The 15,326-nt window shown below is 41.5% G+C and overlaps 1 protein-coding gene across 4 annotated transcripts in view; it reads left to right on the plus strand.

The window, feature by feature from the left end:
- LOC131889269 (band 7 protein AGAP004871-like) overlaps positions 1–15,326 on the plus strand; it is an 83,629-nt gene that overhangs the window by 58,305 nt on the left and 9,998 nt on the right. For 3 of the 4 annotated variants that reach the window (XM_059238345.1, XM_059238346.1, XM_059238347.1), the window contains one exon: positions 6,763–6,863. In XM_059238345.1, the coding sequence (XP_059094328.1) occupies positions 6,763–6,863 (101 nt within the window). Of the gene's footprint in view, positions 1–335; positions 942–6,762; positions 6,864–15,326 lie in introns of all 4 variants that reach the window. The other variant, XM_059238348.1, reaches the window with a different exon arrangement.

The raw sequence follows: 15,326 nt of genomic DNA on the forward strand, positions 1-15,326 counted from the left end.
TAATTAATTCCAACTTTCTTTCAAGCGCAATAACCTTTTTCCTCTTGTAATCATTCAAGCCGGTCTCGCCTCATTTTGTCAAAGTCAAATCACGTACATTTACATGAAAGGGGCGCCTTTAAGGGACCACCAACAATGGCAAATGAGATTGAATCTCATGCAGAAATGGCGTAATGCGTGCAACCCCCAGATTTATACATTGTCAGAGCCGAGAAGAATGAATGCCCGTAAAGCCATGTCATGCCATAAACCAGAGCAGTGAATTAAACAAATCCCCTGCGGCTAACTTTCCTGTTGAATATGAATGACCTTGACATTGACCACGTGATCCCTAGCTGCTCGGGTACCAACTATTGGCAAATCCTACTTGTCTCAAACACATTCCGAACCATCCTCCTCATCATTTTGGGATGATAAGTCAAATACTCGACGGCGTCAGGCCCCCTCAGCACTCTTATCTTCTTCCAATGCGGGAACTGCAGCATCTATTCCAAGTGCCCGAGGAACTACATTGGCCAGTTCCTCGTCTTCATTATCAGAAGCAAGTTCCAATGGGACGGTTAGCTCCACCGGATCATTGATCTCAAGCCAATCAGGCGATTCCGTTGAAGATGATACGGATGACGAGGTAGGCGAGGATTCCGAAGCCCAAGCGCCCAAGAATTGCTGTGTTGTGTTCAAGGAGGAGGAGGATATCGACTGTTCCTATTGTATCACTTGTTGGACATGTCGTTGTTGTCGCCCCTCGAGATGTTGCCGGAAGAAAGAAAGTGTACCAAGTGGTCGAACAGCCATTGCTATCAATGATCATCAGGAGCGAACATCTCAATCAGAGTCCAGAGGATGTTGTTCCACTGTGTGCCGCTCTATCCATAATGTGATTCAAAAAATAAGTGATACCAAAGCCTGTATTTGTGAGCTCGTCGAGTTTCGAGAAAACGGTAAGATGATGATGGCAAGTTAGGTCTTCCATTTGCATTGAAAAAGAAATCTTCCAAGTTTATTGCCTTTCCCTTAGGTTTCGAGGCGTTGAATTCATTAGTCATGAAAAGTCCCCGGTAAATCAGCCTCAATGAAGTTGAAAAAAGAAAGGAAAATGTGACTATGACCACAAAGGCCGCTTAACTGAAGTAGATCTTTTCCTAAAATCCATCTCGAACCTGAAGCCTCCTTTGGCTCACTTTATTTTTCTTTGCGTGCCAAAAAGGTGTGTTCCATTGTTCCAGACAGCGACTTGCTATACCCTCCAATCTGTGTCTTGTGGTGCACTTCAAACCTCTTTGGATGGGGCATGCATGCGTGTCAAGAGGTAGAGGAGAGTTGAAGTTATCTCTCCTTATTATGGCCGAGAGCTTGGTTCCATTTACTTTTTCAAGGCTGAGACTGCCTGTTGAACCGATAAGCAACCAACTTGGTCCCTTGGTCCTAAATTTGTTTCCTTGGCCAACGAAAGGATTGGGTAGGCTTGTCGTGCAGGCCTCCCATTTTGAACGTATATAGCCTTGAATGTCAAATCTTGGTCGGAGGGGTATACGGTATGCTTCAAAAGAGGTCAGACAGTTATCGGTCTCTCTCGTTCCGCCGTTCCGATCGGAAAAGATCGATTCTCTCACTTAAGTGGTGTTTTTGTTTGCCAATGTGGAGACCGACGAGTTTGAGTTCCACAACCTCATTGGCCCACTCCTCAAGAGAACAGCTTCCTCTTGGGGCAAATGGAATTTCTTCACCACTTAACTCTGCCATGGGTTGGAATTTCCTGGCCCGTTTAGAATTGGCCAAGGTCAGTAAAAACACTTTGGTGCAGTGTTTGCGATCGCCTTCCTTTTGAGCAGTTCTGCGTACGTACTTTCGCAATTTGCTTTGAAAGTCTGGATTTCCGTTCCTAATCTAGAATGATGCCTTCACATTTACTTGCGAGCGACAATGGGTCAAGCCTTTGAAACGGCCTTGCGTCCTCAGGTACTTCACCGACGCGAAGCGAGAGCCGAGAAGCGAGGGCGAATGAGTGAAATATTTGCCCATTGTGATCAAGTTCCAGGTCTCATGCCAATAGTTTGAGATCTCTTGAGAAGCCAGTCCTAGAAAAGAGTAATCTTTTTTGTCCAGATTCTTGGATTTTTTCCTACCCTCCTTTTCAAAGCTGATTGAGTGGAAACGTCTCTGTTTTCTTCTGCTCGGTCCAACTTGAACCTATTGTAGTTGGTAGTACCGGCAAACCTTGGTGAACCTTGAAATCCCACCCAAAGACGCCCATCAAAATCTCAGACACTTGGAAAAGCAAGGGATATCTATATATTTATATGGGAATTTGTATTGTTGGTGACAAAAGGCGTTGGGAAGGCTTTTCTTTTGTTAAATGATCCGTCCCAATAACGAGGGAGAGAATCCATTTCCATTCGATTTGATTCCACATGATCTTGAAAAGGCCGTCAGGCAGTAACATTCTGGTGTGTGAAAAATGGCTTGAAGGTCAAATGGACCCCCGCCACTTGTGAAACGAGATCTACTACGAGCAGAAAGCGCTTTTGTGACGACCTTTTCCTGACTTTGCTCCATTGTTGTGCTCCTTTCAATGCAAAGTCCAATCTTCAGCTGATGAAGCGACCTTCTCGATCTGCAATGGAATCGAATTCCTGGCCTTACCTCAGAGAATCTTTGGTCAACATCTGACAGAAAGAGAGAATGAAGAGTAGAGACCAGAGAGAACAAAGCTCTCCATAAACCATTTGAGAGAGTTCAAGCGTCCTCCAGGGTTGCGAGTTTGGAGTCCGGACTACTCTAAATCATGGTTTTGCTTACCACGCAATCGGCAGGGGAAGCGTCTTGAACTAATTTTAGAACTGCAGGGCTGGAAGAAAAACGGATTCTTTGATTCGAAGTAACTGATTCGCAAGGGAGTATTGGATCAAGCAAGATAAATCTCGTAAATTGGTCCCTCGAGAAGATGAGATAAAAAGTAAAAGGAATATTGGGTACTTTATTCCGTTGTCCTTTTTTCCTTTCCTTGTTTGTTCCTGGAATCAGCTGAAACGTAAGCATTTAAGCCCATGAGAATAGATTTAAACAAAATTTGCCAAACAAAGGAAGAAAAAAAACTTGTCCCTTTTTGGTTTGCGTTATTTTTTTCTAAAAGTACAACTTGTGAAGAACTAAGAGCGAACAGTTGTGCAAATTCCAATACCGTCCTATGACTTTCTTCCTTCCAGGAAATAGTAAACCCATGGCAACACGTTACAAAATTTAAATTGACACGTCTGTTTGTGGTAGCAATCAACAAATCAAGGTTTGAAACGTCACCTGAGGTTAGAGACTTCTGTCAATTTTCACTTCAAAGAGAAAGAAGACCCTTGACTTTTCCCCCCAACTTCTAAGTTCATTTTGTTCATTTGATAAAAAGGTGACCAGGTGCATGAAGTGCGGATTAGTTTTTTTTCAAAGAAAAGTGGCTTGCCCTTCTCGCCGAAAAACGTAATAGAAACTTTCCCTTCACCAGAACTTCTGAGGAGGAGGAGGAGCAGAAACTTCATGGAAAACTTGGAGCCATTCAGGTTGGGCACTTTTATAGTGCTGTTTTTTATCAGTAGAAATGAGAAATCTGCCTCCACAAAAGCCTCCTCCTCGTCTTTGGGCAGGAAGGTGAATGATGGCCGAAGGACAGATTTGAAAGTGATTAGGCATTGGGAGATAGATATTTCATGCTGTGGGGCAATTTTAGGACATACAGTGATAAAATTAGATATCTTAGCTGTACAATAGCTCCCGACGTTGAGCTCATCCAAGCTTTTCATTTGGAATGATGATCTATTTCTAATCCAAATCACGTTCAAATTTGCACTCTAAAGACTTAAAGTCGACATGTTCCATTTGCGAATCGTGACATAAGTTACTCAAGCTTAAGCCGTAAAATATTGTCTCATAAAAGGAAATAGTTTCAAATTTAAGTTCAGTCCAAGATTGAGCTATTAATGTCAGTTGAGCCGGTTTCACGAGACGAAATCGAATTAGAAACCCATTTGGTTCGGCTTCTTTTTTCAATGCTCTCCGAACTAAAACTTGCCAGATTGAACGGCTAATTCAATAAGAACTTGAGTTCAAACTCTCTCATCTCTGCTTATTCTTCGACTGGATCTCAGGTTTTTTTTCTTCAATGAATCTGACAAAACGTGCATTTGGGTTACTAGGGTCTGCGTGTTAATTTTCGCCCGGCCAGCTAATCCTTCCATCACATCAATCAATGCACTTTTCCAATGGAAAATATGAAGGCCGCTATGGGATTGGATCTCCCTCTGTGGATGTGGAATTAGTGTGTAAAAGTTTTTATAGGCATTGTTATGAAAGAGCGCTAACCACTTCACCACGGCTCCTTCCAAACGACACTTAACTAAGTTGCACATCACCAATAATTAGCCGACTTGAACGTCCTAATCCCGACCTTGATCTGAGGAGTCTCTCCATTCGAGCGGAAAAGGATTCCGCTCCGGAAACAACAACCCTTAAGAAAAAGATTTCCGCGGCTAGTTAGGAGACGACGACCCAGTCAGTGGCTTATCTTGGGATGGAGTCTTATACCTAATGTTTCCTCCACCTACTAGTCTACACTCTCTCCTAACGTGCAAGAAGAGCGGAGGAAGGCTGCAAAAAACACAAGAAAATTTGGCCTTTAGAAGCCCAATCTTGTCTGAGACGAACTGGAGGATGAAAAATGGAAGAAGGCTCCAAAATAGCCAATCTCCTGTACTAAGATAGCGGCGTTGGTGCCCCTTGGCTTCAAAAAGCACCTTGACTGGCAAGAAGATGGAGGGTGAATCCATCATTTTTCAAGACTCGGCAAAAACGCTATTATCAGGATTGATCTTATGTTAAACATCGTGATCAAATCTCTCGGGCGGGAATCCCTGCTGTTGATGTCTTGATCTCCCCATCCAAAACACCTCATCGAAAATTCAAAGGCTCTACTAAAGCTCTTGGCTTGGATGAATATTGGAACAAAGACCAAGGGAATGTGGAAAAATAGGATCACCGGCTTTCCTAATGTACCAAGGCCGGTTTTTAGGGTCTACGTAATTGACCAGCCTCAAAACTGAAAGTTGTTCCAAATCATGTTCGAGACTTTAATGACAGTTTGGTAACAGGAACAGAAGAACTTTCCATGGGCCCTGAGGCCCAAACAATGAGTGAAAGATTGGCTTTATTTATGTTATTTGACCTTCAATAGAACCCCATGGGACATAGTCGAAGCGGAGCTCACGCCAGAATCCCTCTAGGCAAGGAACACGATGTCAGAAGAAGCCTGTGGAAAAGGCCATAGTCTGTGTGGTCCAAATTAGATATAAACCGATTTTATCTGGAGTTATACGGTATAAACTCGGATGTGGAGAATACTCAACGAGGCGTGAATTGAGTGCCTCAAAATACGTCCATTTACAGCCGTTGCAACTTTCTTACTTGGCTCTTATGGGACCATTACATATCATGCTCCCAAGAGAGACACGCAAGGCCTAGCCAAGCTCACTGTCGATTTCAAGTAAATGAAAAGCGGGGCACTTCTACCTTTGCTGTAAAACCGAGTCAAAGAATGGACCATCCTTGAAAATCAATTCTGCTTAAAGAACCACCCTCCTCCTGGTATGTAAGCTTGACATGGCAAGCGAGGAAGGACCAAAAGCACTCTGTGGATGAGATTTTTGAGATTTGATCATCATCCGCATGTCATCCGGCCATTTGTCGAGTCGTCCCTTGCCAAGAAATGCGGATCGAATCATTTCTCATATTGTCAGGCTTCAAGAGGGTGGATGATCTCTCTGTGATCTGAGAACTGAAGAGTGCAGATCGAGCGAGGGATTGTGGGACACGTGAGTGTCCAGAGAGTTATCCGGCATCTAGAAAAAATATTTCAATGGGACCCTGCCTTGATTTAATATCGCATTTGGATACCCATGTCCAGTACCCTACCGTTCACCCTCATTGCCCAGCTGAATATTCAGTTGCCGATTAATCTTATTCCTCCCTTTTTTTTTTACTGAATTTCAAGAATATTCGGTGAGTAAATCAGTTGGAGCTTTTGCATGTGGCCCCATTCTTTAAATCATTCTTACCTAAAACTTCGGAGAGTGCTCTGGGACAGAATCAAGTTTGAAATGTTAGGTCATGACAATCTAATCGAGAGTCTGGAGCATGTTTTCGACCAAATGCTTTTGTTGCCCAAATATGAGGTCGATTTAGACGCAAATCATTACTTTCATGGCTGATCGAGAGTCCAAAATCATGTCCCAGTACGAAAATCCAACATGAAACGATTCGGGATTATTTCTATGTACGAGCATGTTCGTGTGGGTTCGTATTTCATAAGCACCTTGCCAGAGACATTTGCTTCCAATTGGAGTTGCAAAACCAATCTGGGAATGGCCTTTTCTGCAAAATTGCGCTTAGAGGACTGAAAGCCACGCTGGTTAGAGAGTCTCAACGGTGGGCTCCGCCGTGCTCAAGTCAATGACTCACTTAAGTAAAGGGCAACTTGGCGTGAAAATCGTTTTCAGGATTGTTCATGCATGGCTGGCCTCGTCCATGAGACTAGATATACTTTAAGGATTACCCACGGCACATTCTAACCCAGGGTTTGGAGCCCACTGAATAGGACGCCCTCAAGTCTAGAACGGCGTTTTAAAATGAAAACGACTCTAGCGTTTAGGGTGACGGAGATCCAAAATATCCGTTTGTTTCGTCACCCATTCATTAGTAACCAGCCTTTGTTTCTGATTCCAGCTGATCCCGAAGGACCCGGATGCTGCGCCTTGCTATTGGCGCTTGTTTCGATTCTCCTGATCATCGCCACCCTCCCCTTCTCGTTGTGTATGTGCATCAAGGTAAGCCGGGTCCCGTGTTTGCTTCCAATTATTCTGGAAACCTGAAGAACCACACTCGGGCATTTTTCTTGCCCTTCATTCCCCCTTCGAGAAACGTGAAGGGGGATTGAGTTAACGATTAGTGCCATTATTTCCCGTCGCTCTTGGCTTACCCTTCCCGCTCTCTTTCTCTCTCCCTCTCACACACACACACACATACAAACACAATCTCCTCCACGGTAACTCGCTTTGACGAGGATTATCCAGAGACGGGTGTTCCATAATAATGTGTGCCGGACAGGGTGGCCTAGGCGCCCCTTTCAACTTGTCGAGTGGAAGTTGTAACAAGTATTAATTATAACTGTAGAGCTCTGGTACATCCCTCACAAGCAAATTAATGAAGATGAACAACTCCCCCTCGGTGCTGCCCAATTAGTACCGTTAAGAACCACGTTTATCATTGAAGAGTTCGTAAATCGGGGATTAGGCTTTTCATTGCTTGCTCATTAGACACATTTCCGGCTCCTATGTGACTGATGATCACTTGATCACAACAACATGGTTTGGTTGAGAATTCCAAGTCCAGTTTAATAGCGCTCAATGTGACCCTACGACAGACTTCATCTGGTTTTGCCAACAAAGCTGTCTTGTTGATGTGGAAACGGATGCCCTAGAAATGCCTCCTCGGATTCCTTTTGAGTTCACTGCCAGCGTGCCTCAATACCATATCAAATATAAACTGGTCATAACAAAACAATGCGATGCACACTCATCACGATTATTTTCTAACCAGAGTGTGCTTCAGAACTGAATAGAGAAATGCAGTGTGGACAAAGAGTGGTCTTGCTGTCCAAGCAGAATCCTGACTTCGTGATGAAGCACAAGTTCTGATTTTATCCTGAGGGTTTGAGATAACCCCCGTACTTCCTGTATCTTCAGGAGATACATGCATATGCCATTGTCGAGGGTAGGTCACAAGCGATAGTTGTTCATTCTCTTAATTCCTTCACGCTCTCTCGATTCATAAATAACTTTATTCCTGTCAATGAGAATGACTCAGTGGTGCCGAATTGCACCTGGTTGGTTGCCAGGCAGCATATGGCCATGGAAGACCTTGAACCCTCATTTGGAATTCTCCTTCTGTTTTAATGGAAAAAGTTAGTCTTTTGTCTTGTGTCAACCCAGCATAAAGTGGTGGCCTTCTCATTGAAACAGTAAGCATAACCAATGAGACTTTCACAAAATTAGTCTCGGTTTGTTTCCGCGACTCCACAATTGCGTTTTGACATGCAAATTTATACCTTGAGAATACACATGCACGCCCTTTACTCACAAGTACGTACATTTAGCTTGGGCTGCAATTATGCAGTGGCATGTGAGTTCAGTAATCCAGAGCGAGTATAACAAAACAATCAAATATCCATTATTTCTTTTTATATCTATGTATGTATATTTCTTAAGTGTTAAAACACTGTTAATTGCAAAATTTGTCGTTAGAATTAGTTTGGCAGAGTTTTTACAAAGCATTTCATTTTTTTTGCGCGTTTTATAGCCCTCATCTCTAGGTGTAGGTAGGGTCCTCTCATCGTTTACATGCTAACGTTCCGACCTTCATCTATTCAGTTCGGCAACATCCGGTACAAGAAAGTTGAAATGTTTTCCATGCCTAGACGTACCCAAATATCAATACCATTTTTATTTTGAATCATCCTCATGGTTCATTTTTGGGGCACATGAGTTAGTTCGTTGTCAGTCCGTTCTTTTAGGGGCAGAAAATTGTTCCAAACTCATTCAGCCATCCTTTGTTCGTTGTTGGTGGCGCTAACAATTTCTGCACATCTAGCGTCTTCGCCGATGAAACACACAAAGCCAGTGATGAATAGACTTTACGATGGTCACCAAGAACAGAGTTGGGATCAGTTGAAGTTTCTAGACCATGGTCCCACGAGCTCGAGACGACGAAGCCAGTCCTAGAGATTCTAGAAGGCCTATTGGGTAGCTCTTTTTTTCTTCCTCTACGAAAGTTGTGTCCCTATGAAAACATGCTTGGATGCTTGAGTCCATCCCCACATACAAAGATGATAGGTAGATGAATGAGGCGTGTGTTTACCTTGGTAGGATGTGAAGAGTCTCTGTTGGCTATTCATTAGACAAAGAAAGCCATCTTTTTTCTGGAAGTATAAAGTGAATCGTCAAATCCGTTTGTCTTGTCATCAGCTTTATGGTCCAAGGTCTGTGGAATGGACAAATGACCACTCTTTGCGAAAAGACAGACGGAAGACGCTTTGACAAACCCTACTTGACGAGATTCTGTCTAAAATTAAATTTTTGTCATTCCTCCGCAATGGAGTAAGTGAGGACATTCCCCAGATTCCGTTTTCATTTCTAAAAATACTAGCCAGAACTCCATCTATCACATTGGAATCATTTTAAAATGTTGCTCCAGTCAGAATGATTGCACTGAGTTCTAATGAAGTACTCGTTCCTATATCTGGTAGATTATGGCCCTATGCAAGAACTCGACAATAATCATGAAGTCTTACATGAATTTAGTGCTCCATGACTCGTTCCCGGAGTTGGAAAATGTGCGCAGCCTTTTGGATGTCCCCTTTGTTCATGGCGGGAATTGAAAAGGCCGCGCTGAAGAAAAAGGGTCCACAAATTGATATGAATGGTTGTTCTGACGGAACATGGGCGCAAAAATAAAGCCAAGCCAGTCATCAAGGCCTTATACTACGTACGGAACATAGCGTTAGCTTCAATTCAAAGTCAAGGATTATGGAGGGGAAAATGATGAGGCTCTCAAGTCCATGCCAAACTAACATTAGACAGATCTCTGTAATCTGGGCTTGAATACAACGCTGTCCCAAGTTTTGCAATTTCATGCCACGTGGGTGTTCCACTCTCGATTACAAATTTGCTTTCACATGCGGACAATCATCTCCCAGTTGGATCTCATGCTGGCCATTCAAAGGCGGTGAGGTGGCATTTCGTTGGTTGGAAACACTCGAAAACGGGGACAATTTCAAGATCAACATACTTTTTGTATGTTTTTAATTTGGACTCCGACTTTTGATCCGGCGGGGCTTTTCGTGCATTAGAAACGTCGGCCACTGTTGGAAGCCATCGAATTGTTGTGTTTAGTGAGTAGGTTTATACTGTTTGCCTTAAGTATATCAATTGTTAAAAACAATGTGTTAGAATTCAGGTAACCGGTACATCACTCGAAAAACATATATTGCAATGGATTTGTTCAATTAGCTAATGGAAAGATCAGCAAATTCATCCAATTGTGAACTACACGAGAATGTTTACTTTGGCATGAATATGAATCCTTTCCAATTTCCTAGCCCTTATTTGAGCACGTCATCATTGGAACAAGTCTGAAGAACTGGCATTCACGTCAAAACTTTCTTGATTGACAAACCATGCATTTTATGGCCATTGATTTTTTTTATTTTCATTTTGCCTTTTTCTGCATTATCCAATACTCGCCTAACTTTGGAAGAAATGCACGGAATGAAAATTGATTCCTTCAAAAGAGGCTCTTCAAAACAGAGCATAGCTTTTGAAGGGTATAAACGACGAATCGACAGGGTTGGTTTTGCATTTCCTCGCAACTTGTCGAATAAGGGTTCACTTTATTACGGATCCTAAATTCGGGGAATCTCTTTCCGCACGAGTGCTCGAACTGTGAATAAAAAAAAAAAGCATGGGATTAAATCCAGGAAATCAGGTGCCTTGTTAAGGAGAAGGGCAACTTTGGAAAGCTCTTGAAAGTTCGTCAGATTTCTTTGCCTTGAAATTTTTCACATAAGAAAACGCAGTATGTCATTGAACCCCAAAACAAGTTTGCTAATTTGTTTCCAAACTTTTTTCCTTGTCTTGCACCACGCTTCAGAAAAGAGTTAAAGAGGTGAAATTCGATTTTAGATTCAGTGGTAATATTCTTATGGCATTAAGTTTAGGGCGAACCAAATGCACTGAATTCAGATGACGTGCAAAATCATTCACAAGGAAGGTTCATAGCCTGTATTAAAATTCAAATCATTGATACTTTTCAACTTTGGAACCAAGAGCCTTCGTTCTAATCTTTTACTCGTAGTGTTGAATATGCTCAGGATGGTTCAAGCGATCGTTTGGATTCGAGACAAGACTCTCCACTTTTGCTAATCCATTGGCAACTATTCTACCACGGCTTTTCACCAACTCTTGTTACCAGAAAAAAGTCTCTTCAAATGGCATGTCAGAAGTCTGAAACTGTACATATTGTATGCTGTTAGTTTGTTAGGACATGCCCTGACTTTGAATCTCCCGCTCAAAACAAACTGAAAGTCCACAAAGCTGTCAATGCTTTTAAAGATCTTGAAGAACAAAGCAGGTACTGTTTTGAGATTGTGGGAAACCTCTCAAAATCAGTCCAACGAGCTCAAAAGGCTGAGTGATACCGTGATGAGACCTTCTACCACTTGGTCTGCATTGAAAAGTGGGATCCAGGCCTTACTATAGGCTTTGGCTCCAGCTTTCGACATGTCTCCATCCTTGTGTTTCTTCCACTCCGCCATTTTTCTATCTCATGTGGATCCGTGAAATGACACAGTATGGGGTGTCATCCCACCACCAACTGTGGCGCTTCAGACATCTTTCAATGAGCCCAGGGAACAGTGCTCACTTGAAAGAAACTACGGCACTGCAATACGTACGACAATTATGTCCTTTCAGGGGAAATAACCCCGGAATTCTTACTTTCTCCCTGAACGTGATTGGCTTGGATTTGTCCTTGTTTAGAGGGCTGCTGCGTCAAAATTTCGATTAAAGCACTTTGAAGCAACATTCACTTGGTGGGAGTATCGAATTAGGTTGAATTGTTGCTCTTGGGTTTCTGGAAAGTCCATGTTTCCATTCCTTTTTGTTTACAATTAGTTGAAAGGGAACACCCATTCACTCTACGTACAAGCCAGGGGACAAAGCGATGAGGCCTTGGACGAGTAGAGATGTGGCCCCTTTTTACTGAAGGAGTACATAGTAATTCAATCGTCTCAAGCTAATAGTTGCATGGCTCAATAGACGACCAAACTCATAACCATGGTGATGGTGAACCGTATTCTCAAAAGTTCAGCATTAGATGGCTCCCCGAGCAAGAGTAGACTAGGGCGAAAATAAAGCATAAATTATTTCGAATGTGAATCCAGATTGAGAGGTCGATACTTGGACCCTGTTTGCCATTTGATTTTGAGTCAACTAAAGTCTGGTTGTGGAAAAAACCGTTTGAAATGTTTTTTTTTTTGTTTTAGGTAGGTTTAGAAGGTTTTACATGGTTAGGGTAATGGTAAACGAGACACTGATGATTGACACAGAGATTGCAGTTAGCATGGTTATTGTAGGAGTTATTGGTAAATCAACGTTAAATCTGGCGGGTTTTCTGTTAAATAAGAGTAAAAGTTGCCTGAATGAGGTTAGGGTTTGTGAATGTAAAACAGAAATACATTTTCCAGTGTCTTCAGGGGGCAGAAAATGAGGATTTAACCCATTGTGTTGTATTCCCCGACCAACCTCAAATGATTAGCTTATGGTCCTCACTGAAGTGTTACTAATGGTTATTAGATGTAGGGTAATAGCAGTTAAATGAGCGCAATATCAGGGGACTTACCAGATTTTTCAGAGCCTTCTCCCAAAATAAATCCACAGGATCTTGCGCACAATTCGAGTGGAATATTCATCCTTATCCACAATGTTAGAAGAGTGTGCCAAAAATAACGGTCTAACTCTGACCTTTTGCCTCTTTCTTTTATCAAGTAAGCCAAAAGACCAAAAATCATGTCCAAGTGGGCATTTGAAAATATCACTAGAAAAAGTTCTCAAGGAAGTTCAGTGCATACACGATGCTAGATTTGTCCAAAAAAATCGCTCTTCAAGGATTCTTAGAAATATCTGGGGGAAGAAACTACAGAGAGATGAAATATTTCATTTGCACGATTGTAGTTCTTAGCTAGTTGCACATGTTCATATTTAAAGTGATTTTGGGTTGGAATAGACCCCTAGAGTACATTAGTCTGCGCTTTGCATTGGCTCAACCACCAGGAGCACCACTCCAATGGATAGTAATCGAAACAAATATGCAGATTTTCTTCTCTTTTGGAGCAATTGACTTGAGTCAGTTCCAACTCAACTGTGTTTCCTTGGCTTTGTTGGTGTAGCTTTGTCAAGGAATGAGGGTATTTTCACCTCCAACCCATATCTACGTCTTAACCAATGGTGTTTGCTAATATCATAATAAGGGGCATTTTGTTGTTGATGGCTCATTTTTTATTCAATGACAAGTAGTAACCACCACCGATCGACCTACATCCGCGCAGTTACTTTCGTTTTTTACAGGGAGATGTGTAAAATTGCATATTGAAAAGCACTTTGTACAGTCTTCATTCAATTTGACTAATGAATAAGGTTCCAATATCGATCCCAAAAATTGTCAAAAGATAACACTGCCTATCACGGTGAAAACAAACAGAAATGTTGGCAAAACAATATCATTATCACATGCACGGGCCTTTTTTAAATCAAGGAATCAATAGATACAAATAAGATAGATATATTTGCGTGTGTGGTTCAAAGAAACATACAACATATTTGAAAACATATCTTGATCTTAATCTTTTTGGTACCTTGTACCTTTTTTCACTTATTCGTAAAATTAGACGAATATTCATTGCTTCTTATTAATGGCTACACCTCAGCTTTGGACAAAAAGGTGATGGATGTTAGTATAAATGGCCGTGAAAAGATGTCGAAAAATGGCAATACAGGTTGAGATTTGAGAAAGAGGTTAAAAATTGCCACCCCAAAAAGGTACCAATACAGAAACATTAAGATAACTCTAAGTTAGAAAAGCTAGGTGCTCAAGCCAATATTTGTTTGGAAACCGGTTTGTTCTTGTGATTGTTTCCTCAGCCATGAACAACGGTACCATGGACATGACGGTATTGGACGCCGTTAAATGTACCGGTTAAAATCCATAGACATCAATTCCTCAAACAAGAAATTAAAAGTTTGGTGGTCACGTTGTCCTAGCCGTAATGGGTTATTTTCCACAATCCGCATACCACGTTGTCAAAACCACATTCAAACAATCAAATTAACCTCACGATTTGGACCCCTTCAAAACAATTTCCGGCCATTTCAACCATTCCACAAATAATTTTCGAATCTTAGAATAGTATTTCAGAGACCCAAACTAAAAGAAGGAGCAAAACTTGTCGTAGGTGCTTAACAATTTGTTTTTAAGTACCTTACCCACTTTTTTGAACGACAAATGAATATTATACCAAAACAAACAGGTTCCTTTGAGTCCTTTGATGGCAAATAGTGAGCCCATATACGGCATATTTTGTCATTCTTACACTTCAATATTGTTATGTTATCAGGTATAAGTAGGTATGCCAACCTAATAAACGAAGTATTCTGCATTTGAAAATTGTATGAAATGACTACTTCGCGTTTAAGACTCCACATTTTCTTTTTTATTTCTTTAGCAAAATAATCTTCATGGAGCCCATAAATGTATGCGTTGAAAAAAACAGTCGAAATTTTAACCAAACACATATTCTCAGTGTATTAAGTTGTACCTTCATTTTCGTTAACGAATAAACTTTCGATCAAAGAGCACAATTTAGCAATTTACTAATGGTTTCGTCAGTCTTACGATTTCATGTCATCCCCTATAAGGTTTTTTTCCATTATTACTAGTGCCGGGGCGAGTCCGGCAAAAGTTGGACTTGTACGAGTCCTCTCATTTTTTGACTTTTTGCCGGACTTGCCGAGTCCGGACTCGAGTCTTTTACTACAGCCAGTCCTAGAAAAATAACTCGTCTTACAAAATTCTAGGAAAAAATGAATATTTTTTCTTGACGAGTCCGTACTCGAGTTCTTTCTAAAAGACTCGAGTCCCGACAATTTCTCCAAATCGGGTAAAAGGCTCGAGTGCACGCAGATCCAGTCCCGACTCGCCCCAGCACTAATTATTACTATTTCATGAAAATTTAACCCCTAGTTTGGACCAGAGCCTACCTCTATCAGATCCTTTTTGGTGGTCTTTGACATGCTTAACATGAGCCCGGAAATAAACTTTCTAAAGTCAAGATGTTCCTTGTCCAGTTTTTGGAGGCTTGCATGGGAGGCAAATGTCCCACAAAGTTATCCAAAGGTCTTGAAAGAAGTCCTCCTTGAATACAATTTTGGCCACATTTGGAACCGTCAGCTCGGCAATTTTTCAAATATATCTGACTCCCCTACTTAAGCATATGATTGTGAGCAATTCCTGAGATATGAACATTGTCTGTGATATTGTATTTAGTGCATTGTGGTGTGCCGATACTACTACTACGCACTACTAAATGCAAGATCATTCATCTACTTTATAAAATGACCACATGTATGACAATTTCTAAATCATTTCAAAGGATAAACATTTATTGATTCGATGCTATT

This window comes from Tigriopus californicus, chromosome 10, assembly GCF_007210705.1.
Source record: "Tigriopus californicus strain San Diego chromosome 10, Tcal_SD_v2.1, whole genome shotgun sequence".
NCBI classification, from domain to species: Eukaryota; Metazoa; Arthropoda; class Copepoda; order Harpacticoida; family Harpacticidae; genus Tigriopus; species Tigriopus californicus.